This window comes from Sus scrofa, chromosome 18 (genome assembly GCF_054392235.1).
Source record: "Sus scrofa isolate SSC_HxYL_T2T_F1_AM1 chromosome 18, Sscrofa_HxYL_maternal_Yorkshire_Landrace_v2.0, whole genome shotgun sequence".
In the NCBI taxonomy this organism is placed as follows: Eukaryota; Metazoa; Chordata; class Mammalia; order Artiodactyla; family Suidae; genus Sus; species Sus scrofa.
The window spans coordinates 20,885,305-20,910,678 of record NC_139400.1 but is presented as its reverse complement, the minus strand read 5'-3'; the positions used below and the strand labels follow the sequence as shown (position 1 = coordinate 20,910,678).

At 40.3% G+C, this 25,374-nt stretch overlaps 1 protein-coding gene across 40 annotated transcripts in view; it reads right to left on the bottom strand.

Moving 5' to 3' along the window:
- The window catches only part of DGKI (diacylglycerol kinase iota), a 474,617-nt gene that overhangs the window by 188,893 nt on the left and 260,350 nt on the right, over nt 1-25,374 (bottom strand). For all 40 annotated transcript variants that reach the window (XM_021079007.2, XM_021079008.2, XM_021079004.2 and 37 more), the window contains 5 exons: nt 22,827-22,909; nt 20,218-20,278; nt 8,929-9,042; nt 7,362-7,499; nt 3,840-3,918 (listed from right to left, as the gene is read on the bottom strand). In XM_021079007.2, coding sequence (XP_020934666.1) covers nt 3,840-3,918; nt 7,362-7,499; nt 8,929-9,042; nt 20,218-20,278; nt 22,827-22,909 — 475 coding nt within the window. The remainder of the gene's footprint in view (nt 1-3,839; nt 3,919-7,361; nt 7,500-8,928; nt 9,043-20,217; nt 20,279-22,826; nt 22,910-25,374) is intronic.

Genomic DNA, 25,374 nt, shown 5'->3' with positions numbered 1-25,374 from the left:
AACCACTGTCATAATGCAATAGTGATTACAGGACTGGGCGAGACTCCAACTGACAATTAAATGACCAATCCTATTAAACCTCTAAATTCTATTCCAAATAATTGCATGTTCTGATATGAAAGCAGCAACAGTCAGCAATGGGTGACTTAGCCACTCTGAGAAGAATAAAAAAGCTATCTGTTTTCCAATCAAATGAAGTATAACTCTTTCTGATCAAATTACTCAAATGTTTGCATGCTTTATATACACAGTCAATACAATATTAGACTAGTTTTACTCCTTACTTGCTTTTCTAGTGGTAATTCTAGAAGCACTTACACAGTAATGTCACTAATAAACTGTCTCAAAATAAAGGTCATTTATTTTAATTGTCCCCTTTTAAAAGAAATACAATATAAGTAGTAATAACAAAAGTCTGCCTTTGTCCCATGTCAATTTGATGGGCTATTTCACATCTATGCCAAAAACTGTTTCTGCGATTAAATTTTTAAGATTCTGCCTTAATTAAATTTGTATTTATTACCCACTCCATGTAAACAGATTAGCATAATTCCCAATTTAATGTACTATATATACACCAAAAAAAGTTCTATATATATTTTGACTAATACCTAATAAGCTCATTTTTTTTATAATAGCTCTCATGAGGCACTGAGTCACTCTTCAAGTATTTGATGGCAAATGATACAAGTTTGTCATGAAGTCTCAATTTGTGAGCGGCTGTGTTTGAAGTCTTGGGAGTTCCCTGGTGGCCTAGTGGCTAAGAATCCAGTGTTATCACTTCTGTGGCTTGGATTTGATCCCTGGCTCAGGAATTTCTGCATGCCTCAGGCACGGCCAAAAATAAATAAATAACAGTTTGAAGTTTCAATTATGGTGAGCATGGTATGAGAATAGCCACTGTCTCTCAGTAAAAATAAGCATGTAAGCCCCTAATTGAAAATGCAGCCTTGCTAACTTTCTTTTCTTTTTGCAGCTGAGCTTGAGATTTCTTGACTATCCAGGTGAAAATATGAGGAAAATCCAAGTAAACAGAAAAATGGTTAAAAAAACAAACAAAAAAACCCCACTTGACTTGAGTCATTACACATTTCATCATTAATAATGATTTCTTTTAACTTAATAATAATAATAGATTAACAGGTACAAGTATAAGTTCATACCTCTGGTCTAGGCATATCAACCAAATCTCGTTCCAATATTTTGTGATACTTACTGTGTACCATCTATCCTCTCCATGAATATGGTATGCCTTACTCTCAGTCAACATCAATCTTTCCCCATCAGCTCTTTGGTGGCTGTTTTTCCTTCCAAGCCCTGGCTTAGATGCAGGGAAAATGTTTTTAATTCCTTTTCCTATTGCAGGAAAGCACTTAAACTAAGTCTCAGCAATGAAGTATCCAAAGATTAATGCTTAGCATTTTTAATGAATTATTTTATAATCACACATATATATAAAATGATGTAGACATACATATACACCACACCTGGCATATCCATGTCTAAAATGAAATAGGCCCAAGCTTAAAACAAAAGGAAAAATCACTTTCCTACAAGAACTCTTTCTAAGCGTGGTCTTTTCCACCTTGATGTCTCTCTTTGCTGCCCTCTCACTCTGAGGCACTGAAGTTTCACAATACAAGGAAACATATCATCAGGATAACTTTCAATTAATAAGTGAAATATCAGGCTCCCTTGAATGAGCTCACTGTGGGCCACTTAATCATTTAGGCCTCTTTTCATGCTTGGATGTCTAATTTGGAGATTAATTCATAAGTGACAATTCTATTACTTTACAAGGAGTATTAATAAAGATTTTATTAGGAAACTCAGATCTTCCAAAGAATATGAGAAAAAATGGGGTAAAAAAAGGAGATAGAAATCTCTCCAGTTACTCCCCCATATTAACAGGAAGGACACGAGGTTGTAGATGCTGGCCCTCTGAATATCTAATCTCCAAGAGCTGTCTCAGGCAGGGAGGTAGGGAACAGGGCACTGTTTCTGATTTCGGCATTTGATATTTGTGGTTCTGTTATCAATCAACCTTTCTATCTGTGGTTTTCTGGCTAATCAAAGAAAAGTATGACTCTCCCTCTTCAATCAGTATTGCTTCTATTTGGTTCAGCATTTTATCCTCAATGCCTCATGAAACCAGGAATGCAAAGTCGACCAAAATTGTGAATTCATTAAGAGGATTGTAGGTTTATACTTCTTTCAGTTTGTCTTCTAACATCCTTAATTCTACAGCTCCCCTCCTGACTTTTAGTATATAGAAGTGCTATCAGAATTTTCTCTGCATTATTATTGGAATCTGAACAGTTGAATTGTAGCCTTTTGTACTCTGTATTTCAAATTCTATGAGTTCAAACCACATAGGCTCCTGCAGAATGTGGAAGAGAAGAAGTAAAACAATCCCTCCTTTATGACTCTCATCTCACAAGTTACTTATCTACAACCAAGTATTATTTCGGTTACATATAGTACTCACAAGGGCCTAGGTACAGGCAGAGACACAGACATAGTGATACTAATCAAAAGAGAGTTTAAGAAAAAGAAAGATCTTGAGAGACCAAGAGAGCAAGAGATGGAAAGCAAAGACCAAAATCCTAAACCATCTCAGCTCTGAATGGCGTAAGAAAATTTTGATGAAATATTTAACTGCATGTCATTATTTCTCATTTCTCTTTCCAAAATTCTTTTGCTCCCCCCATCTTGACCCCATCTCTTCTACTATTTATAATGACCACCAGGCATCATTCATACTATCTCCAGCCCAGTGGGGAGTCTCGGCATCTTCCACACCTTATCCAATCACCATCTTGCCCTTTTTTTCAACTTAAACCACCTATAGCCCTCCTCCCCACCACCACCACTGACCTAAAGGGCCTATTGTCTCTTCTGCGCACATAGAGAAGACTTTTGTTTTGCTATAAGATTTCAATGGCCCTGGTTATAAAGTACTGATCTTTAATAACGGGTGCTTTGAGAAACTATAAGTATTCTAATAACTTTAGGGAAAGCATCTCTCTTTATCACTTCTTAGTAGTTCACTAACTTCAAAGCTACTAGTCAAACTTTAAAAGATGAGCAGTCCCTTAAGTGAAGCAAGTCAGAAAGAGAGAGACAAATACCATATGATATCGCTTATACCTGGAATCTAATGTAGGCACAAATGAACCTACCTACAGAAAAGAAACAAACTGATGGACATGGAGAACAGATTTGTGGCTTCCAAGGGGGAGTGGGAGGAGGTGGGAGTGGGATGGATGGGAGTTTGGGGTTAGTAGATGCAAACTATTGCCTTTGGAGTGGATAAGCAATGAGATCGTGCTGTATAGCACAGGGAACTACATTTAGTCACTTGTGAGAGATTCTGATAGAGGATAATGTGAGAAAAAGAATGTATATGTGTGTGTGTGTGTGTGTGTGTGTGTGTGTGTATAACTGTCACTTGCTGTACAGCAGAAATTGACAAAACATTGTAAATCAATTATAATAAAATAAAATAATAAAACAGCAGTCCTGAGTCCTGTAGCATACATTGTAAATCAATTATAATAAAATAAAATAAAATAAAATAATAAAACAGCAGTCCTGAGTCGTGTAGCATACATCTGGTCCTGACCTTTACCATCTTTGAGACTCTAAACAAATGGGTCCCAAGGTAACATCTGTAATGTTTCGACCTTATCTAGCTCTCAAGGTCATCATGAAGGTTAAAATGGAACAACACTAGAGCACACGGTCAACACTTAAGTGATAGGCAAACAAAAGGGAACATGCAAAACACCTGCTGGAAACTTCCTCCCTGGGAGATGGAAATGAGACGTTGTCCTCACCTCTGGATTCATGGAACTCCAGTGTTACGTGGGCATCAAATCCAAGGCTGAAGTAATTATTGAAAACATTCAAAGGAAGCTGCAATGATGAACAAAGGCAGAGGTAAAGTTGTGTGTAATCAGGCAAAAAGAAAAAACTACAACCAGACACCTGTCTCTGGGTAAGCACCTGGGAGAAAGGTTAGTCACAACTCAAGGTAGAGGATGTTTATACAGAGGGAACAGGGGATTTTTAAATTTATACATTAGTGAAAGCTCAATTTTAATAATAAACACAAGAATTTTAAACAGTGTAGAAAACAAGGGATACAAATATAAATTATTAAAATGAAAACTAGGAGTTCCTGTTGTGGTTCACTGGGTTAAGAACCTGACTAGCATCCATGAGGATGTGGGTTCGAGCCCTGGCCTCACTCAGTGGGTTAAGGATCACTGTGTTGCCTTGAGCTCTTGTGTAGGTCGCAGATGTGACTCACATCTGGTGTTGCTGTGGCTGTGGTGTAAGCTGGCAGCTGCAGCTCCAATTCGACCCCTAGCCTGGAAACTTCCATATGCCACAAATGCAGCCCTAAAAAGACCAAATAAATAAATAAATAAAGGCAAAAAAAATGAAATGAAAACTATTCTTGTGGGTGCTGTACTAGGAGAATTTTTGTTAAGCTTAGAGATGAACACATGTAAGTTACAACAAATGATTTACTACGCAAACTTAGAAAGTAAATTCAATTGTAAGGATCATGTCTAACCTACTATTAAGCGCATACATTTTTTTCAAGAATTTATGTTTAGCATATTAACCCTGCAACTTAACAATGAATAACATTTAATATTTATCCTTCATCTATTTTTTAAAAAATATACGCTTTTTTGACAAAAATCATGTAAGCAGGAAGTCAGTGAGAACCATTTAATGATTATCAACTTAGACAACAAAGAAAAATAAATACGTGTGTGTGTGTGTGTGTGTGTGTGCGTGTATTTATCAGCATTCAGATAAGCTTTAGTTTTCCTTCCCAGAGTCTTCTGGGTCCCTGGCTGTTACTGCCGCAAGCTAGTAAAGGACAGAAAGAAGTATGCAGCCTTAGGTCCTGCATTAAACCTATAAAATTGATAAAATTTTAAGGCTTCAGTTCCACGTTCAAACTATTAGAAAAGCATGTGGAAAATGCTAGAGGGCGAATGGTGGTTCTTCTACATTTCCTTCTGCAACTCAGAATGGAAGATAAACATTAAAGTATAGAGAGGCAATTTTATCTCAGCCTGGATAATGTTTCCAGATAATTATCAGGTTTATCCTCCAGATAGAAATGTACTCCTCTTCTATTAGAAATAAGTGTTTAGCCTCAAGATTTCAAAAGTACGTTTATTACAGGGTTTCATATACCCCTTGATCAGTAAGATTTCTCTGTGTGAATAGGTTGAGAATCTTGTCCCAACAAAGACAAATGAAAAAGAGTCAGACGGAAAGCAAGAGAGATATTAATACAGAAAGAGAGAAATTGGGTCGCCTCGTCTCTAATTGAAATAAAGGATGAAGCCTTCATGGAGGGCCAAGTCAGAGCTTTAATTATTCAGAGGTCAAATCAGTCCTTAAAAGTGGTTACAACGGACTGCAGAACAGGGAAAGAAACTAAACACATAGACCAATGCCAAAGCCATGTCTCATGCTCCTGGCTTCCAATTTGAGACTTTCCAGCTCCTGCACTTAAACAAAATACCAGTCCTTAGCCATGACAGCAAGGGCTGGTGATCCTGCCAAAAGCCCAGATATGTGCCTTTCTACCATTTATGTTCTTCTGGCTGCAATTCTAACCCATGTCTTAGAAGCCACTGATAACTTAGGAGAACATCTGGTCACCATCCCCTAAATAACCACACAGTTTAGTCTGTTATTAAGTTCTTATTCATATTTTCCAGGGGGAAAAAAATGGTCCTGATTTCCCGTGTATCTCCTCAAAAATCCACTTTCCAGGCCCTTTAATTATCTGGATTAATGTTCCCTGGCTGCACAAATAAGTCTTTCCATTTCTCAAGCTGTTGGGAAGAGAATTAAATATAGATTTCTACTGAGGGCATAACTATCCAACTTGAGTGGCAAGAGGACCTTAAAATTTCCATATGGTACACTTCTTTGTACTCTGGCTCTTTCTATCCAATTTCTGTAAGTCACATACATTAAAAAGAAGTATTATATCCCAGATGGACAATGTTAAATGACACTGTGATATTATGAGCTCAAGAGTAACTGAGCAATCATGGTATCAACTAAAAACCTTCTCGTTTCTGGATCATAGCTTAGCTAAAAAGACTGTGAAGACAAAACATAGTTTCAGCAATTTTAGCCAAATAAGAAACTTGAGCATTTATCACCATTGATTAGGATCACAATGATAATAAATAAATGTGCATTGGTTTGGTCTAAAATGATATCAAGTTTTTAGACTCAAACAACCATGAAATCTTGGCCTCAATCAATGGCATAATCCAACACAGCAGGGATGCTGTTTATCAAGTACAGATGCCTGAGACTTAACCCTGCATTTACTTAATCAGAATCCCTGGGACTAGGACCTTATAATCTGCATCTTTTATAAGCACACCTGGAGGTTCTTTTGCGACAAAAGTTTGAAAACACTATCATAGAAGAAAAGTGGAAAGTAATACAAAGCAATAAATAAAGTGGAAGGTAATAATACTCACCAACCTATCAAATTTATGTGAAATTGAGGCCAGAACTTAAAACCAAATGTCTCCCTGAAGCTCTATACCACCATTTTTACAACTATGTCCCTTGATTTGTCTTGGGGTGAAAGAGAAGTTCAATCACTGAAGGAAAAACACTAAGTCAAACATTTATTTCTTTAGGCGTCTTCATGAAATATTTGCTCTCAGTTCAGAAATCTCAGACAGTTATCTTTCTACCAAAAGACCCTGTGCCTAATGCTTCAGACCATATGATTTTTTTTTAATCTTCTGATAGGTTAAGAGCTTGCAATGAATTTTGAAAGATTACAAAACTGACAACAGAGAACAGCTCCCTGTGCTACAGAAGTGGAGAGGAAATCTCGGTCTTTAGAAGTCTATGTGGCAGAGGCGTTCCCATCATGGCTCAGCAGTAAGGAACCTGACTAGTATCCGTGAGGATGCAGGTTCGATCCCTGGCCTTGCTCAGTGGGTTAAGGGTTCCATTTGGTTGAGACCTGTAGTGCAGGTTGCAGACTTGGCTTGGATCCCATGTTGCTATGGCTGTAGTCTGGGCTAGTAGCTACAGCTCCGATTCAGCCCCTGGCCTGGGAACTTCCATATGCCACAGGAGCAGCCCTAAAAAGACCAAAAAAAGAAATTTAGGCAGAATCACTATGTCGTGTTATACTCACAGCCCTAGGAGCCATAAACTCAAACACTATCCCTCTTTCTCATAGGATAGAATTGGCACGTGACCCTCCGGCCAGCAGCACATCTCCTGTAGCTCAGGCAGGAGGAATTCAGGGTTCCTTTCTGTCAAAGAAAGAATTCTCTTACCTTACACACACCATCTTCAAGTTCTTCAGGGGGCAAGTCTGGGTTTCTTTCCACATGGAGGTTCCAGCGATCTAGCTGTACAATTGTCCCATCTTCTACTTGGCAAAGGATCTTAGAGACAGGTTCATCTGTGTAGCCCTAAGCAATCAAAGGACACACACACTGCCGTCTGGGGTAGCAAGCAGTCTAGCCAAAGGTATTTCATGCAAGGCAGAGCCCTTCTGCTACAGCTCTGTTTATTTTTCAGTTGGTAGCAAGACGGGGAAAGTAAGCTGCTTTCCTCGAGGTACTTAGAATTTAAGACAGTCACGGGTGATGTGCACAGAAAGACGAATTCTAGCTGCTTGGAGCTGAGAAATGACTGTTGCCAGCAGCAGCAACGAACATCTCCAGCAAGCATTTGAAAGCCATGCTGGACGGCTGTTTTCATCAGAGCAAAGACCTTCTTCTAGAAGAACGTGGGGGATACACACATCAGGTATATGTGGAAAAGCAGGAGAAGAATCTGTGACATCTGACACACCACTTCTTCTGCTAACATTCCATTTCACTCACCTCTCCCTGACCTTGTACTGGGACACCATTCCTTCTGGGTCCTAAGGCCAGTCTGACTGAGGACAGCCCTGCGAGGCAGCTACTTACTTCCTGAGCACAGTTACTGACAGCGTGATTATAAAGAGCAGTCAAGTCATCGATTTGGATGTGAGGAATTAATACCAATAATACATGAGCTGCTTTGCATAAATATATTTATTATGTATACTATGCTTACTTTAAAAAAAAAAAAAAAAAAGAGCTGTGGGAGGTTCATTCACCCAAAGCCAAATAAGTATCTACAAATATCTGAACATAACTACCACCTGTGGAGGTTAATGCACTAAAAGCCAGATTTATAGCTGGAGCCCAGCCCAGGCAATGGCCTCATATGCGCAAATAAAAAGCTGGTGGGGCAGCCTATGTTAGCATATTGTGCCTTCTTACAGCCTTAGTACTATTAAAATAACAACAACAATTATAATAATAAATGGCTGGTTGGTGACAGGTTAACTACTTTCAAGAAGCTTGCCTGCCATTGGCTCCATGGCGAAAAGGACAGGTGGTTACCCGTAGAGCCAAAACATGTCATGATGTTATGTGCATCGTAACACTGTCCAAAAAACCCAAATGCTCAAGCAAAGACATAGCTCTTTGAAAGGACTGTAAATCTGAACCAGATTCGCTATTTTGGCCAAGAATGATTGTCAGGATCAACTCGAGACTCTGTGATTGTTTAACAGGAGGACCTGGGGCCAACCCACCCTCCACCTTGTAGGGGGTACCTGAAAAAGCCCCAGCCTGTATGTTAACTCTCATGTGTCTAAAAATAAAACTGTTCCTTCTTCCCCAGCTGACTGTAAGTTTAAAATGAAGAAGTTACCAGATGAAACCATGGTTTGTGGGAACCCTGATGCTCAACTCTAACTTGTCCCTTGATCGAGAACAGCATCTTCCCTTTCCATTAGAGCAACTGTGGATTGGGGGATCCTGGTGCTTGATGACATGGGTGGCCCCTCAGGGCGGTCCTTACCCCTCCCCAGTTGAGGGTTCGAGCCAAGTCATTCCCAGTGCCCAGAGGAAGGACCCCGACGGGAGGCTGAGGGCTCAGCTGCAGTTCATCCAGGATGGAAAGGATCCAGCCCACCTACAGACATTCGGGGGCCAGAAGAGAGATAAGAAAGATAGATAAGTTACAAAGAAGACACCTGAGAAGGGGAGGAGGCTTTAAAGAGAGCAAAACAGAATAGTTTTAGAAGTTCCCGTCGTGGCGCAGTGGTTAACGAATCCGACTAGGAACCATGAGGTTGTGGGTTCGAGCCCTGGCCTTGCTCAGTGGGTTCAGGATCCGGCGTTGCTCTGAGCTGTGGTGTAGGTCGCAGACATGGCTCGGATCCCGCATTGCTGTGGCTCTGGCATAGGCCAATAGCTACAGCTCTGATTCCACCCCTAGCCTGGGAACCTCCATATGCCGCAGGAGCGGCCCAAAGAAAAAAGACAAAAAAACAAACAAACAAACAAACAAAAAAACAGAATAGTTTTATTTTTCTTTTAAACCTGCATGTTTTAATCAAGTGACCAGGGAAGAGAAAGATCACTTATCTCAAGCAGTTTCAAAACGGCAAGTCTCTTACAAGGAAAAGAATTATTTTCTATATGCTCTATCCTACACACAAAAGTAGACCCATTCATTTGTAGGTTTAACTAGGGATCTACTTTAAAATCCAGAGAGGTTCAGAGTTCCCTTTGTGGCTCAGTGGTTAACAAACCCAAATAGAATCCATGAGGATGCGGGTTTGATCCCTGGCCTTGCTCAGTGGGTTAAGAATCCAGCATTGCCATGGGCTGTGGTGTAGGTCCCAGAAGTGGCTCAGATCTTTCATTGCTGCGGTTCTGGCATAAGCTGGTGGCGACAACTCCGATGCAACCCCTAGCCTGGGAACCTCCAAATGCCCAGAGTGCAGCCCTAAAATAGCAAAATAAATAAACAAATAATAAAATTCAGGAGAATTTAAAATGTATGGAGGTATATACATAGGGCATTGTAAGAAGTGTAAGACTTAGAATCAGACTTAATTTCAATTCTGGCTCATACTGGCTTTATAATCTTGATTAAATTATTTAACCTCACTGAGACTGATTTGTTTGATTTTCAAAATGAAGATAATAATACCTACCTCACAAGATGGATTACACTAAAATGTACATAAAACCCTCAATATGGTACATTGCCCACAAAAGCACTCATTAAACTCTTACGCTCCATGGTATCATCTTAAAAATTAGTAGTGCTTTCTTCCTATTTCCCTATATTCTCCTTAATGAAACATTATGAAAACATAATTATAGATGGACCTAGTACTTATTATAAGTTTAAGCAGAAAGTAAATACTATGCTAGAATCATATTCCTGTTTAATCTTTTTCTAAGACAAATAATACTTTGGATTTAGTCTTATTGTAACTATTTAGAAAAATTACCCCAAACTTGGACATAGCAGAAAGAAACTGGCATATCTTCACAATGTCATCCTAGAGCAGTGTCACAGGCCTGTTTAGGGACTTTATAACTGTAGGTTAGCTTAAGAATTTCTGTCCTGTAGAGAAACAAATGTCAAGGAGAGATGACTTTAAAGGTTACGGTTCTAGTACCCCATGAGGGCAAGAACCCATTCTGTTTCAAATTTAGAAAAATTGTTTTGGCATAAACTACATAATCCTCTTCCTCTTCTTGTCCAACACATTGGCTGTATTACCTTGCTGGTTCTTTTATTGAAAAGCTAAATAAACTGACATGTATAACTTGACATGTGCTCATTCGAAATCTGCATGAGAGTCCTGTCTTTTAAATGATCTAGTCACTTGTGATAGGACACGATTGAAGATATATATATATGTGTATGACTGTGTCACTTTGCTGTATAGTAGAAATTGAAAGAACACTGTAACTCAACTATAATGGACAAAATAAAAATATACTAAGAATAAATAAATTTTTTAAATTGGACTTTAACAGTACATTTATTGGACACGAGTATATGTAAAATACAGACCTAAGTAATTGGCATAAAAAGATATATGAGCTATAGTAAGATGGGGAAGGCAGAAAAACTTGTGTCCAGCAGTGTACAATTAACAAAAAGAGTTGCAAATGGATTGCTTTCTATGTGCTAGCCCCTGAGCAAAGTATTATAATTATTAAACTTCAGAAAAAACCTTCAAAATAGACATAATTTTCACTTCCATTTTGTAGATAAGGAAACCAAGACTTGGAAGGTTCAATGGTCGACTTAATGTCACATCATTATACGGGAGAGCTGGCGTTCGAAGTCAGGTTTGCCACACAGCAAAGGCCAACCTCTTAGCCACTCTGGTGTGGGGAGCTTTTCGACAAAGAACTAAACCCAGTTCTAAATGTGGCCTGACCATCCCGGAGACAAGAATGTGTACCTTTAGAGTCTCTGGAACCTGGGAGAAACCTTGGAAATTGCTTAATCAAATTCAGTTTATGTGACAGTTTATTAACTAAGGCACAGGAGGTCACATCATTTGATTAAGACTAAATAATCAGAAGTGGCAGAGTTGGAGTCATACCAGGTCTCTTAATTCCCATCTAAAATCCCATTTCTTGGGGAGTTCCCATCAGCATGGCTCTGTGGTTAATGAGCCCGACTAGTATCCATGAGGATACAAGTTCGAGCCCTGGCCTCCATCAGTGGGTTAAGGATCCAGGGTTGTTTTGGCTGTGGGATGGGACAGTAGCTGCAGCTCCAACCGGACCCCTTGCCTGGGAACTTCCATATGCCACAGGTGTGGCCCTAAAGAGACAAAAAAAAAAAAAAAATCCCATTTCTCCTCCTCCACGACTCCTCTCCTTTAAGTTTTTAGGACTTAAAACTTGCCCAACTGTTAAGAAATCTCAAATTGTGTTTGCCTTCTAGGGTAAACACAATGAAGTAAACTAAAAATCCAGATCTATACACGTGTCCAAAATCCCACCAAACGGGCGGATTTAACCCCAGACAAGTCCCTAGATTTCCACCTAGGGCTTCTCTGCACACAGTACCCACTAAGCTGGCCATGGAGACCACGCCAGATGCTAACGTAGTTCTGATGACTGGGGCCAGACCTTGTGCCACTAAAGCACAAACCAAACACAGTAAAAGCAGCCGCCTCTAATAAACCACGAGAAGGGGGTTTAAAGGTCATTAAAAAGGACGTGAAAACTCAGAAATCCCAACAATCTGGGATCACTGACGGCAACTGTAAACAGCTCTGAGCAGAACCAGAGACTGTCTGAAATGCAGTGGAACTTGCTGGAAAGCTAATTCCAAATCCCAGACAGAGCAGGGGAAGGAAGGCAGGCTCTTTAAAATTCCTCTGAAAGAGGATCCTGCGGCCTCTCCTTTATGATTTATACCCTAAGTCAGCCCATCTTCTTTTAGGTAGATTTGAATAAGAAGTATTTTGCTTATGTTTATTTGAAACAGGTCTATCTTTTCTTGGTAACGGTAATGCTTTGAGGTCATACTTTCAACAGCCCATTTCACTCTAGACACAAAAATAGGAGGTTAAAAAAAAAGGCTTCATGGGCCAGAAATAAACAAAACACAAAATGGCAAGCAGAGGAGTTCCTATCATAGCGCAATGGAAATGAATCCGACTAGGAACCGTGAGGTTGCAGGTTTGATCCTGGCCTTGCTCAGTGGGTTAAGGATCTGGCATTGCCGTGAGCTGGGGTGTAGGTCGTAGACACGGTTCAGATCCCACATGTGGTGTAGGTCGTAGATGCGGCTCAGATCCTGCATTGCTGTGGCTGTGGTGTGCAGCTCCGCCTGCACCCCTAGCCTGGGAATCTCCTTATGCTACGGGTGAGGCCCTAGCAAGGAAAAAAAAAATTAAAAAAAAAAAAAAGGGCAAGCAGAGGAGGCCAGGAATTTGGCTTCTGCCTGATTATGGGGAATAAAAGTTCACACCCTGCGGCAAGAGGCTGTGTAGGAACAAGGCCCTCCGGTGGCCAGAAAAATGGCTGGAAAGAGAGGGCGAGGGACCTGTCCTGAGGCCATAACCCCAAAAAGCTGTGATGCCTTAGAACTGCAGGGACAAAGCCTCTTTTTATTTTTTTTCACAGTACCTTAAAAAAAATACTAAAGTATACCTGATTGACAATGTTCCTTCAATTTCTGCTGTACAGCAAAGTGACCCAGCCACCCACACGCCCCCATTTTTTTCACTTCCTATCAGGTTCTTACCCAAAAGACTGGATACAGTTCCCTTGCTGGAGGGGCTATGGAGAAAAGGGAACCTTCCTTCACTGTTGGTGGGAATGTAAATTGGCATAACCACCAAGGAAAACAGTATGGAGGACCTAAGAAGACTAAACATAGAACTCCCATATGACCCAGCAATCCTACTCTCAGACATACATCCGGACAAAGCTTTCACTGAAAAAGATACACGCACCCTGATGTTCACCACAGCACTATTCACAACAGCCAAGACATGGAAGCAACCTAAATGTCCACTGACAGATGAATGGATGAAGCAGAGGTGGTATACATATACAATGGAATACTGTTCAGCCATAAAAAAGGACAAAATAATGCCATTTGCAGCAACAAATTCTACTTCTAATAGCAGGCCCCCATTTCCATGAGCTCACTGACATCCCTGAAACACCCCTGATGTGGCCTCAGGATGGGAGACTTAGCCACTTACAGAAGACCAAACTCTAGTCTCAGGACCCTGGAAACCAGTCCAGCTACTAGAAGGGGATAATGAGAGGATGCAGAGAAAGAAAAGGGAACAATTTAACACAGCAAACGTCCTCTGCATGTGTGCCTGTGGAGGAAAATTCTAGATCCCAGGAAGAACACTGATACGTAAGATGGACCGGAAGGTTAGAGAAATAATTCACAGCCCATGAAACACAAATAATTATCAAATGACTTTGGAATAGCTGTCCCATCATGCCCATGAACCAGCAAGGTACCACCTAACAGTGCTTTGATCAGTTTAACTGTCCATATTCCAAACTTCTTAAGTGCTGTTCCTTTTTTTTTTTTTTTTTTTTCCCTGAGAAGGTTGCCAAGAAACCACATAAAACTGAGCTATGGTTCCAGAAAATGGCCTAAGCCCTCGGGACCCTTGGCTTCCTCGCCATCTCCTTCCCTTTTACCCTTGGCCGAAGCAGAAATGGAAAACATATCATTGATTTGAATGCAAAGGATTCTCCCCTTTCTTATCAATTTTTTTTTTGCCCTAAAAAGCTGCATAACCAGATTCTATCTCCTTTTCTGATAACCAGTTAATCAATTCTATAATTTTCCGCAGATTCCGTGCAGATCATCTTAGTATTTCAACATTATACAACCCCTGGAGTTATCAAATGCCTCCTGCCTCCCCCAGCATAGATTTTTTTTTTTTTTTTTTTTGGTCTTGAAATTCCCTCATGTACAATCCGTGTTAGATTAATAGGTCTTTGGCTGGAGTGGGTCTGCGCATTTTCATGGCACAGGTCCTGAATAGCTTTTCTCACCCAGGAGTTATATCATCACCGCCCAACAACCAGCTTCCTCAGAGAGCAACAAAATGTAGGGGTGCAGGGAAGGCACAGAGCTGGAGGGAGCCCAGCTCTGCCATATCCTGGCTGCGTGAGTTTAGACAGGTCATTTAACTAAGCTCCCACTTGCATAAAAAAGGATACTAGTACCTGCTTCGTAAAGGTATTTTATCAATTAAACAACATGTAGACTTTGCTTAGCATGTGCCTGACACATAAGAGATGCTAAATTAACATTAACTACTATGATTAAACTGTATTTTTCTTCCTCTTTTCTTTATTTCATCTACAAAGGTCCAGTTTCCTAGAAGCAAAATGCTCTGTTCCTGTCTCTCCACTTAAAAGTTGAGTCTCAAGTTCACAAGACAATCCCACCACTGACTGCCATCGAGCCACAAAGTCTGTCTTTCACAGACTGTTCAAAGCTGTACAAGCCAAGCTGCACTGCAGCAGGGGAGAGAGGGAGAGAGAGAAAATGGAATAAATACACCTACACTAGCAGGAGACATAAAAGATCTTGAGTAATAATCCCTATCTCTGCGCCTAGGAGAGCAAAATCACAGCCAAGACCTTCAGGCCAAAGCTGTACCTCAAGGCTCTACCTCCCCAGGACCCAGGGCCCTGCTCTTGCTGGAAATCCAGACTGCAGGTTCGTGGGCAGGGGCTGTGTTTGCTGAGGCTTTTGCATCACCCCATTAAAGCTCATTAACTGCAACATGCATCACTTAGCATATTTCCCACCATAATGGAAGGAAACTATTCGGATTGGGCGAGATCATTTTCGAAGTTGCAGAATTCCTTCCTGCCTTTGTGTCAGGAAAAGCAGGGCTGAGTGATCTACAACACCTGGGCTTTGGCCCTGAGCAAAGCGGCCCAGCCAAGCAGCGTTAGCTGGCCGATGCTGCCACCACCTGTCCATGCTCAGCTGTAACCATCACCGAGTATTTCCCAAGTGCACATGAAGCAACGCTTTCTTCGTTAACAGGCTAGCATGAGAGCTGGCTGAGGGTGGAGAGGACCATGACCTGACATTTTCTATAAACAGAGCAGGTGCACGTTGTATTGCCTCATCCTATCTGCAGGCTGAAAAGTGAAGGTTACTCGAAGAAATCAAAGGAAAATGAAGGCATTTCTAACTCCGAACAATAATCAAGATGCAGCATTTGACAACTGAGTGGCCTGTCCTCACATGCTCACTACAATTCTTCATTTTGATTTTTTTTTTTTTTTTTTTTGGCCGCACCCATGGCATATGGACTCCAGGCCAGAGATCGAATTAGAGTCACACTGCAGCAATGCTGGATCCTTAACCCACTGTGCCACAGTGGGAACTCCTGATATTTTTATATTTGCATTTAACTGTTTACAAAGTCAATATATGTTAAAAGAAATGTTTAAAATCAGCCCTAAAGAAATCAAGATAAAAGTTAAGGAATGAATTTTTTTTTTTTTTGGTCGTTTTTGGGGCCGCACCCATGGCATGTGGAGGTTCCCAGGCTAGGAGTCCAATCAGAGCTACAGCTGCTGGCCTACACCACAGCTCACAGCAACGCCAGATCCTTGACCCACTGAGTGAGGTCAGGGATCAAACCCACGTCCTCATGGATATACTGTCGTTAACCATTGAGCCACAAGGGAACTCGAAGGTATGAGCTTTACTGAAACAGAATTAGATTTAGGCTATGCATCTGCTCATCTGCAACAAGGATGACAGAGGGAATACCATGTGCTTCTTTTCCAGAGAGGCTGGGACATGGAGAGGCTGAGGGAGAAGAGGGCTGTGGATGACCCGCTTGCCCCACTCAATTAAAGGCAAATGATACTTTCTTCCCTGCTGTGGCTATAGTGGGTCAGGGCATGGCGGTGCCTACTGTGGAGGTCAGTCCTCATCTAGGAAAGCCGAGTGAATAAGAAATAAGCATGGAGTAGGTAGGTGGCTCGAGTCCATTTGATTCTAGCCCATTGGAAAGACGTTAACAGGGGTAAAGGTGGACCTTCAGATCGAGCCCAATTCACCAAGGTCAGGGGCAGGGAAGGAGGGGTCATGATTCTCCTTAAGGATCCATAAGGAGCGAAGAGTACCTGTGACTCTACTGTCTCAGCTCACACGCTCTTCAATATGTCAGCAAGGGGACAGCCACGGGGAGCTGGATGGGTGGAGATGTGGCCGAGGAAGTGACAGAATACAAATTAACCCCATGACCAAAGAGACTATTTCTAGTTGATAAACATGAAGATTGGAGATCATTCTAAGTTTTCTCTCAGCCTAGAGATCAAGGATGGGACCAGCCCATTCCATACCTACAACTCTGTGACAACCTCGGATTATGCGAACCCGTTACAAAGAGACTGAGCCCACAATGTCCCCTGCAGGCGCCACTGGCCACATGTGCTGCCAGACTGTTCGAATGTGGCCCATCCACCCTGGAGGTTCTGTAAGTTTAAAACATATGCTGGATTCTGAAGACTATACACATTGAGCATAAAATATCCCATGAGTGCCTTTCTGCTGATTGCTGGCTGAAATGATACAATCTGGATACACCAGGTTAAAGAAAGTAGATTATAAAAGTAATTTCACCTGCTTTTTCTTAGTGTCTTTAAGTGGCTTCCAGAAAACTTGAAATTAAAAAATGTGGCCCACATTATAGTGTTCTTGAACCGCAATGGTCTATACCAACAGACAGCGACAGCTGTGAAGACCCTTAGGCATCCAAATGTATCCCCTTTCAGATTTAGACCGTCTCAAAATAGGTTAAGGAGCCTGCCCAAAGCCACCTCTGCCACCTCCACGTCCAATACTGGGAGACGGATCTCTTTGCCTCTGTGCACTTTGTAACAGCAGAAAGTGACAGTAACCCACATTGACGCCTATGAACTTTTTTTCCAAATTAATGCAAGATGTCTATATATTACATAATACTTGGTACACAAACTACTATGATTAAGGGTTAACATGTCCTCATCCTAACCAGTCAAAAATGCTCCATTTCTGTCTTCCTGGAAACTTGTCACTGCCTGACAGAATTCTGACAGCCTCTACAAAGAGCTCTATGCTCCCTAAATGAAGGCTGAACACCTTATGTCAAATACGTACCCAACACTCAGAATTACCCTTTGCTTGCTTGAATTAATCCTTCACTTGCCTGGAGCCACCAGTTTCCTTCATGAATCCATCATCAGGATGGCTCTTCTTTATGTAAACACTCAAAATTAAAAGTTTCATATTCGAAACTGATAAAATTTAAAGTATCAATCACACAACCTTGATAAACATTTCAAAACCCCATATATCTTTCACAAAACACCTTTACAAGGTAAAACAAAATAAAACCTGGTTTACATAAGGTGTAAGATACGCAAAGTTTTGATTTCTGCATGATTGGCCTACAAGAGGTTACCAATGACCAAAATAACTAGTTCAAAAGTATGCACCAAACTCTAGGGGGAATACACTACTTCTGATGCCTGTTTTAAGGGACTCGAGTATAAATGTCTAGTGCAACTGTGAGTTACATAGAAGGATGTGAAAACTGAAGTTAGGATCAAAGATAAGATACCAAAGAGGGGAAAGTGCCTAGAACATGAATGAGAAGTTATATTTAGCCTTCTGGAATATCTGTTAAGTACAGGATATTTAAAGAAGAGATGGCAGAAAAGTAGGAGACCCAGGTACTCTACATGGTAAGGTGACATTAATGGTGCCAGAGAGGACTTAGAGAAACTCAACGCTGTAATTTGATCTCGTCATTAGGACTCATTAGGACTCATTAGGGAAGGAGAGAAGTCTCTCTCCTTCTCAGTTTTGTCCCAAATCCTATTGAAACGGTTTTCTTGGAAACCACCGGTTACGTCCTAGTCTTCAAATCTATAGTAACTCTCAGTCTCTTCTTAAGGATGTAATCACTACCTCTTTTCTTGAAACTCGTTTTTTTTTTTTTTTTTTTTTTTTTTTTTCCCTGACTACTGATGGTCCTTCTGCCTCTATCTTTTCCCCTTCCTTTTGCACTTTGGCTCTGGTGCCATCATTATAGATGTTTCACAAGTGTCTGGAGTTGACTCTCTTCTCTGCCCTTTACGCTCTGGCATCCCCGTTTCTAAACACTCACCTAATTGCAGGCAATGCCTCAATGCCACATAGCCTAGAACAGTGCTTCCTACACACATCTGCTGAGTAGAGGAAAGGAAGAAGAAAGCAACGGGAGACGTGGACAGGGAAGGCTGGACGGGACGAGCCAAGTCACGATGAAGCCCAAGGTACTGAGATGGAATAGGCAGCCGATGTGGATCTGAGGTAATGGTCATTCAAGTGATGCCACTTATATGTGGAATCTAAACTATGGCACAAACGATCCTATCTACAAAACAGAAACAGATTCAGGGACATGGAAAACAGGCTTGTGGTTGCCAAAGGGGGGAAGAGAGGAAGACGGACGGACGGGGAGACTGGGGTTGGTAGATGCAAACTATGACATTTAGGATGGATGAGCCATGAGGTCCTATTGCACAGCACAGGGCACTATATCCAATCTCTTGGAGCAGACCATGATGGAAGAGAGTATGAGAAAAAGAGTGTATGTGTGTGTATGTATATACGTATGTACAATACAGGTCACTATGCTATACAGCTGAAATTGACACAACACTGTAAATCAACTATACTGAGAAAAAAAAAAGATGAAAATGTTCCCCCCCCAAAAAAAAAGAAAGAAGGACCATGAATTCAGGACACCAGCCATATCCCCACAGTCAATTAATTTTGGAAAACACTGGGTTAAACAAAGTGAAATAGGTTTGGTTTCCCTGCTCTAAGACTTTAGACTGAATTGTATAAGCTCATAATGTGTATTAGACTCCTGAAGAATAGTAAATGCTGTTTTCCCAACTGAGAAATGTTTTTCTCTCCAAAGAAAATCTTAAAGGACCAGTGGAATCACTGTTTGCTTTTTCCGGTTGCCTTTATTAGTATATAATGTGTATTTGCATTAAGTGCTCAAGCACCATGCGAAGTAAAATTAGAAGATTTCATTGCTACCTTTGAGACTAAAACATTCTAATTAGGGAGCTTAGAGAAAGGCCAAAGATAGTTTATAACAAAATCCTATGAAATCAGACTCCAAATACAGAAGAAAAAGACCCCAGGTGGCAAAATCCAAATGTCATGATTCTCAATTATTTGCCTTTGCTAAATATAGCAACCTACGGAGAGGGCAAATTGCAACAAAGATGAGACAAACTGGGGGAAACACTTGTGATATTAAACTTTAGCCCAATTCCATCTTTTCTTCAAAAATGACTACAAGGGGGACTAAGCACTGATCTTTAAGGCAAACCAACGGTAGTCAATATTCTAAGTTTTATTTCTGCTCATTAAAAAAAAATAAAAAGCAACATTTCAATTGTGTACACATACTTCTTCACAGCTTTGACCAATTATTAAGGACAAATGGAAACAGATCTGTTTCTGTTTGTAGAAGAAATTCATCATCTGCAATCTTCTGATGATCTGACCACACCCTTAGTCTGGGGAACAGGAAAGTCTGTAGCGGAGGAGTAACTTAGAAAGATCACGTTTGAATCCACCTTGGCAATCACAAAGTCGCTCCTAACCATTAAGGGTGTGGATTCCCATAAGCGACATATGTTTTAGGAAACTGGAAAGATTGTGAGGTGGGATTGAAGAAAGTGAACTGTCCGAAGGAAAACAAAAGACAGATGGAGGAGACAAGGGAGGGAACCAGATTCTATTTCAAGGACCTACCGTTCCATCCCCACCACAGGCCAGAATTCGCAGATTTGGTACTTTCCTATACAACTCAAGCCTGTAGAGGAAACAGAAGAAAAAGTAACCAAAAGAGCACATCGCTGGCCATAGCAGAGAACATTATTCCCACACACAACGAAAAAGAAGGGGAGATGCAGGGTGTCCACTGGAGAAAATATACAATCATGAAGATGATAATAGCACTGAAACTAGTTATCAAGTAATCAAGCAAGAAGACTGACTCCAACAATTGGATTAGAGATTGCAGCAAACCTCGTTTTTAAGTAGCCAACACTGGAATGAGGTTTTAGCATGTCCTAGTGTTTTACTGTCCAGAATGCTTATTAATGCATAAACCCACATTATTTTCCTCATTAGTTTTTATTTTATTTTTTAACTATTTATTTATTTATTCGTGCTTTTTTAGGGCCACATCCACGGCACATGGAAGTTCCCAGGCGAGGGGTCGAATCAGAGCTATAGCTGCCAGCCTATGCCACAGCCCCAGCAATGAGTGATCAGAACTGCATCTGTGACCTACACCACAACTTACAGCAAGGCAGGATCTCTGACCCACGGAGCGAGGCCAGGGATCGAACCTGCATCCTCATGGGTACTAGTCAGATTCGTTTCCACTGCGGCACAACAGGAGCTCCCTTTCCTCATTAGTTTTGCCTTCTCTCTTTCCAATCAAGCTCCTCCCTCTTTTCTCAGAGAAAATCATCATTAATCAATTGCCCTTATACATCTACTTATATTTCATTAGCTCTTCCTGGAAGTATGTATTCTTCAAAACTATAATTCCCATTCCCAACCTAGAAAACCTTCTCTAGAGAGATGGGGACGGACACCCCACTCGTGTTATTACTACCACACCCCAATTCCATCTCACTTTCAACTCCACTAGCCAACACTCCAACCCCCATTGACACTTCTCGGCCCAAAGAGGGATGACTGACTGAATTTGCTTAATTTTGAATTTGCCTGCTTGAAACTAGATCTCCCCTGCTGTCTCTCAAGAAAATGCGATGACACTGCTCCTGCTGAAACCTTTGCTTAAGTGAAGCGTTTAATGGCTCCATTCCAGACAACATCACGTAATATCTTTTTTTCTGAAAAGAGTTCCTATCCCGCCACGTTCTTTATGGTAATCTATGAATTACCTACCTGGAGTCTAACTAAAATGATAAAAATCTTAAGTAAACATGTAAGAGGGTAAAAGCCAGAGTAGCAGATTTGCCTTAAAACAGCCAAATACAGAAAAAAAAAAAATATATATATAGAAGCCTTATAGCAAACTCTAGCGGCAAAGAAGTTCCTAGATTAAGAGAATGACAACAGAAATTAGTTTTCATTTTTAATGTTTTACTGCATGCTTCAAATACACAGTTTTCTACTTCATACGGGAATGTTATTTTTCTAGAAATTATCTGAGCTGGTGTTTCTTTGCCTCTGATAGAGTTATTTATTTTAAAAGAATTAATATTCCTTAAATTCTAGTGTTTATCAGATGACATATGAACAACCTTATCAGATGAGGGTTTTTTTTTTTTAATGATACAAATTAACTTATATACGAAACAGACATAGACTTACAGACACAGAAAACATACTTACCAAAGGGAAAAAGGGGTGAGGATAGATGAGGAGGCTGGGATTAACATATACAACTATACATAAAATAGATAAGCGACAAAGACCTACTGTATACCACAGGGAACTATATTCAATATGTTGCAATAACCTAGGATGAAAAAGAATCTAAAAATATATATATATATACACATATATATGAATCACTTTGCTGTTTCCTGAAACTAACACAACATTGTAAACGACCTAAACAGCAATAAAAAATTAAATAAAAATTAAATAAAAATAAAAATCATTACATAAAAAACCAAAAAATAAATAAAAATTAATAAACAAATAAATAAAAGTTTTTTTAAAAAAGGAAACAGACGACAGCAGCAATGTCCCTGCTCTTTCCCAACCCACACTCCTCCACCAAAGGGAAGATACAGGACACACATCACTTACAAGTAGACATTATTTTCATCACTTCCCACAAAAGCAGAGGATAAAATTTCTGAGCGGCTCAGATAAGGGATTGAAAAGGAATTAAAATGTCTCCCCAACTCTGGAAAGGCATCCATAGATCAGTCAATCAATCAATCAATTACTTTCAAATGGACACAGATGCACACACACAACCTCTAACCCCAACATATGAACGTATTCATAAACAGATACGGCCCTTCTCCACAAAGACACACTCACATTCCCATTAGTGTCCATCTCCAGAGTCGTACACGCCTACGTAGGCAAAGGATGGCCCCCATCTGAATTCAAACTTGTTCAGGATCGACAGTTACATGCGTCAAAGCCGCCCACGAACTAAGATCTAATAACTCAGCAGAGAGGTGTTCAAGGGAACTACCCAGTGAAGGGGGAAACATGAGATGAGGTTTGAAAAGCAAGGTAGAAAGTGGACGGCCAGAAAATTCTTCACGAGGTTGTCAAAAACTGAAGCTTGACTCCTAAGCGGAAAGTCCTTCTCGGATGCCTGACAGAGGACAAACCACAGAGCGTATTTCCGGACTTACGCATCTTTTGGCCCTTCCTGAGACAGATCAAAGACTTGCCGTGGATTCAGATACCACATGAACATCTGCAGGACTTTGGTTCCCTACAAGGAAAGAAGAAGTGACAATAATAGGAAGAAATTTCCAAATAGTAGCTACTCATTTAAAGCACAAAAATAAACCCTGTTCTAGAAAACAATACCTAATTATAAGCATTTGGAGTAGTAGGTAAGATCACGGGCTTTGGCCATTGAGACACAGGTTGAATGCCTAGATTAGGTTTCTGTTTAAACTGTGTACCTCAGCAAGTTGTTTAGTTTCATTAAGTTCAGCCCTCCTCTCTTTGATGCAGGGCTAAGAATGCCTAATTCAGAGACTTACCGCAAAGATTAAATGCAGTAAGAGTTGAGGAGTACATCACAGTGGCTGGCACGCAGTAAGTGCTTAATGATTAATATTGCTTCGATTTTACCATCATTATTTAATGTAAGAAAATCCACATAGGGAAGTAATTAGTCAACCTATGTCATTTAACATTAATTTTTACTTTATTGTGCGTATTACAACTGTCTTTTCAGAACATGAAGTGTGGACAGTATTAGCTAAGTATGATTTTATTGAAATAAATGTTTTAAGCACAGCAAAAGTATCACAGGCTTCCCACTACTTATAATGTCTCTCTAGTCAGTGCTATCAAATACTACTTTGACATTGCTCAATTTCCATGTCTATATCCATTTCTCTGTTTCTCCCTCCCATAACCATTTTTAGAGTGTTTTAAGTAATTGTGACTTTTATGGACCTATCATGGCAAATGCAAGGCAGTTCTGGAAATCATTTCTTAAAGTGAATTGAGCAAAAAAGGAAATGAAAGAAGAATTTTTTTTTATTAAGCGGTATCGAAAGAGCTTGAAAACTGAGGAGGGCGCCTCATTTCAGGTCATTACCAACCAGAGCAGATAATGTTTGATCAGTTGCTTTTAATTACAGACCCTCTCTAGGATATCACAAGTGCCCTTTCTTTCAAGTATTCCTAAGTTTGTATACCTACATGCTGTGCTTGAGAGTCATCCTAGTATCGTAGAAATAGCATGATATTTAAGTCAGAGCTAACTTGGGTGTTCTAACTGGGCGACTGTGAGCAGAAACTCAGCATGTAAAAGAGGGCAACGTCTACTCTCCAGGGTGATTATGAGAATTAAATGAATTAGTAACAATTACGTATCCAGCACAGCATGTGGCACAAAATAGGCCTCTGTAAATATTAGTCCCTCTCTTTTTTGCTCTTTGTTAATCTATTCATTAACTTACACTTGAGGGTATGAGGGCTAAAGTGTAGTTTATAATTATCACATTGTTATGCCAGTGGTTACAGAGGCTAATATAGTTCTTTTGTTCCACATATCATCCAAACCTGTAATTTAAAAGTTCTGCTTTATCATGTGCTTGCTATAAATTTAGGAATAACATTCCATCCTTAATTATTACAACTGATTCTTCAGTTCCACCAAATGACCTATGTTGCTTCCTATAAAATTCAGACATAGATCTAGAGACATAATAATAACTAAATACTAGACCATTCTTCTTTCCCTATCAGGCCTTGGTATCAAGTCAGTTGGGGATTGTTTCAAGTGATTTTTTTTTTATGTTTAATGGGTAACACAAAAATCCTGTTAATGACCAATTTATAAATTTCCAACTGACTTGCTAGAAAATTAATTTTTCATTTTTAGATTACTAGAGCAATATGAATTGTCAATGTTAATTACTCCCACCTTGTCACCTTTGGCTCTGGTACAATGCACGTCTCAATTTTAGCTTCTCTTACACATCTAACAGTAGGTAATTAACACTTTAAAAAATAAAAAGTATTGAGGGATTTATTTATTTATTTTTTTAATTTCAAATTTCTCTAAAAGGTTTGAGTGTCCACACTGTTCTGGTTTTTCAGTCACTTTTAATTTGTGTTAGTGGAACACCTAATTATCTACATTTATCTTTTGAGGAAGGGGTATTTTTTTTAAAGCTAGCAAGTTTTGCACCTCCCATCTCTTGGAGGTACCACTTACCTAGCAGCCTATTGAAAGGATGCCCTCTGGAGAGGGGCAGGGATAGCCTGCATAACCATACAAGGCTGCCCTATTAGAGTTTACATTCATGAAATAATTTCTCTTTTAAAAGTAGTATTTCAGAGTTTCCATTGTGGCTCAGTGGTAATGAGTAGTATAACTAGCAGTATCCATGAGGACTCGGGTTCAATCCCTGGCTTCACTCAGTGGATTAAGGATCTGGCGTTGCCTAAGCTGTGGTGTTGCTGTGGCTGTGGCATAGGCTGGCAGCTCAGCGCCTAGCCTGGGAACCTCCATATGCTGCAGGTGCAGCTCTAAAAAGCCAAAAAAAAAAAAGAGTCATATTTCCAAAATATGTTCATTAGCTAAAACAGTAAGTGTTTGAATGAAAGTATTGCATTGTTTTACGTCTTTTTGGGGGCGGGGGCAGCACACCTGTGGCAGGCATATGGAAGTTCCCAAGCTAGGGGTTGAATCGGAGCTGTAGCTGCCGGCCT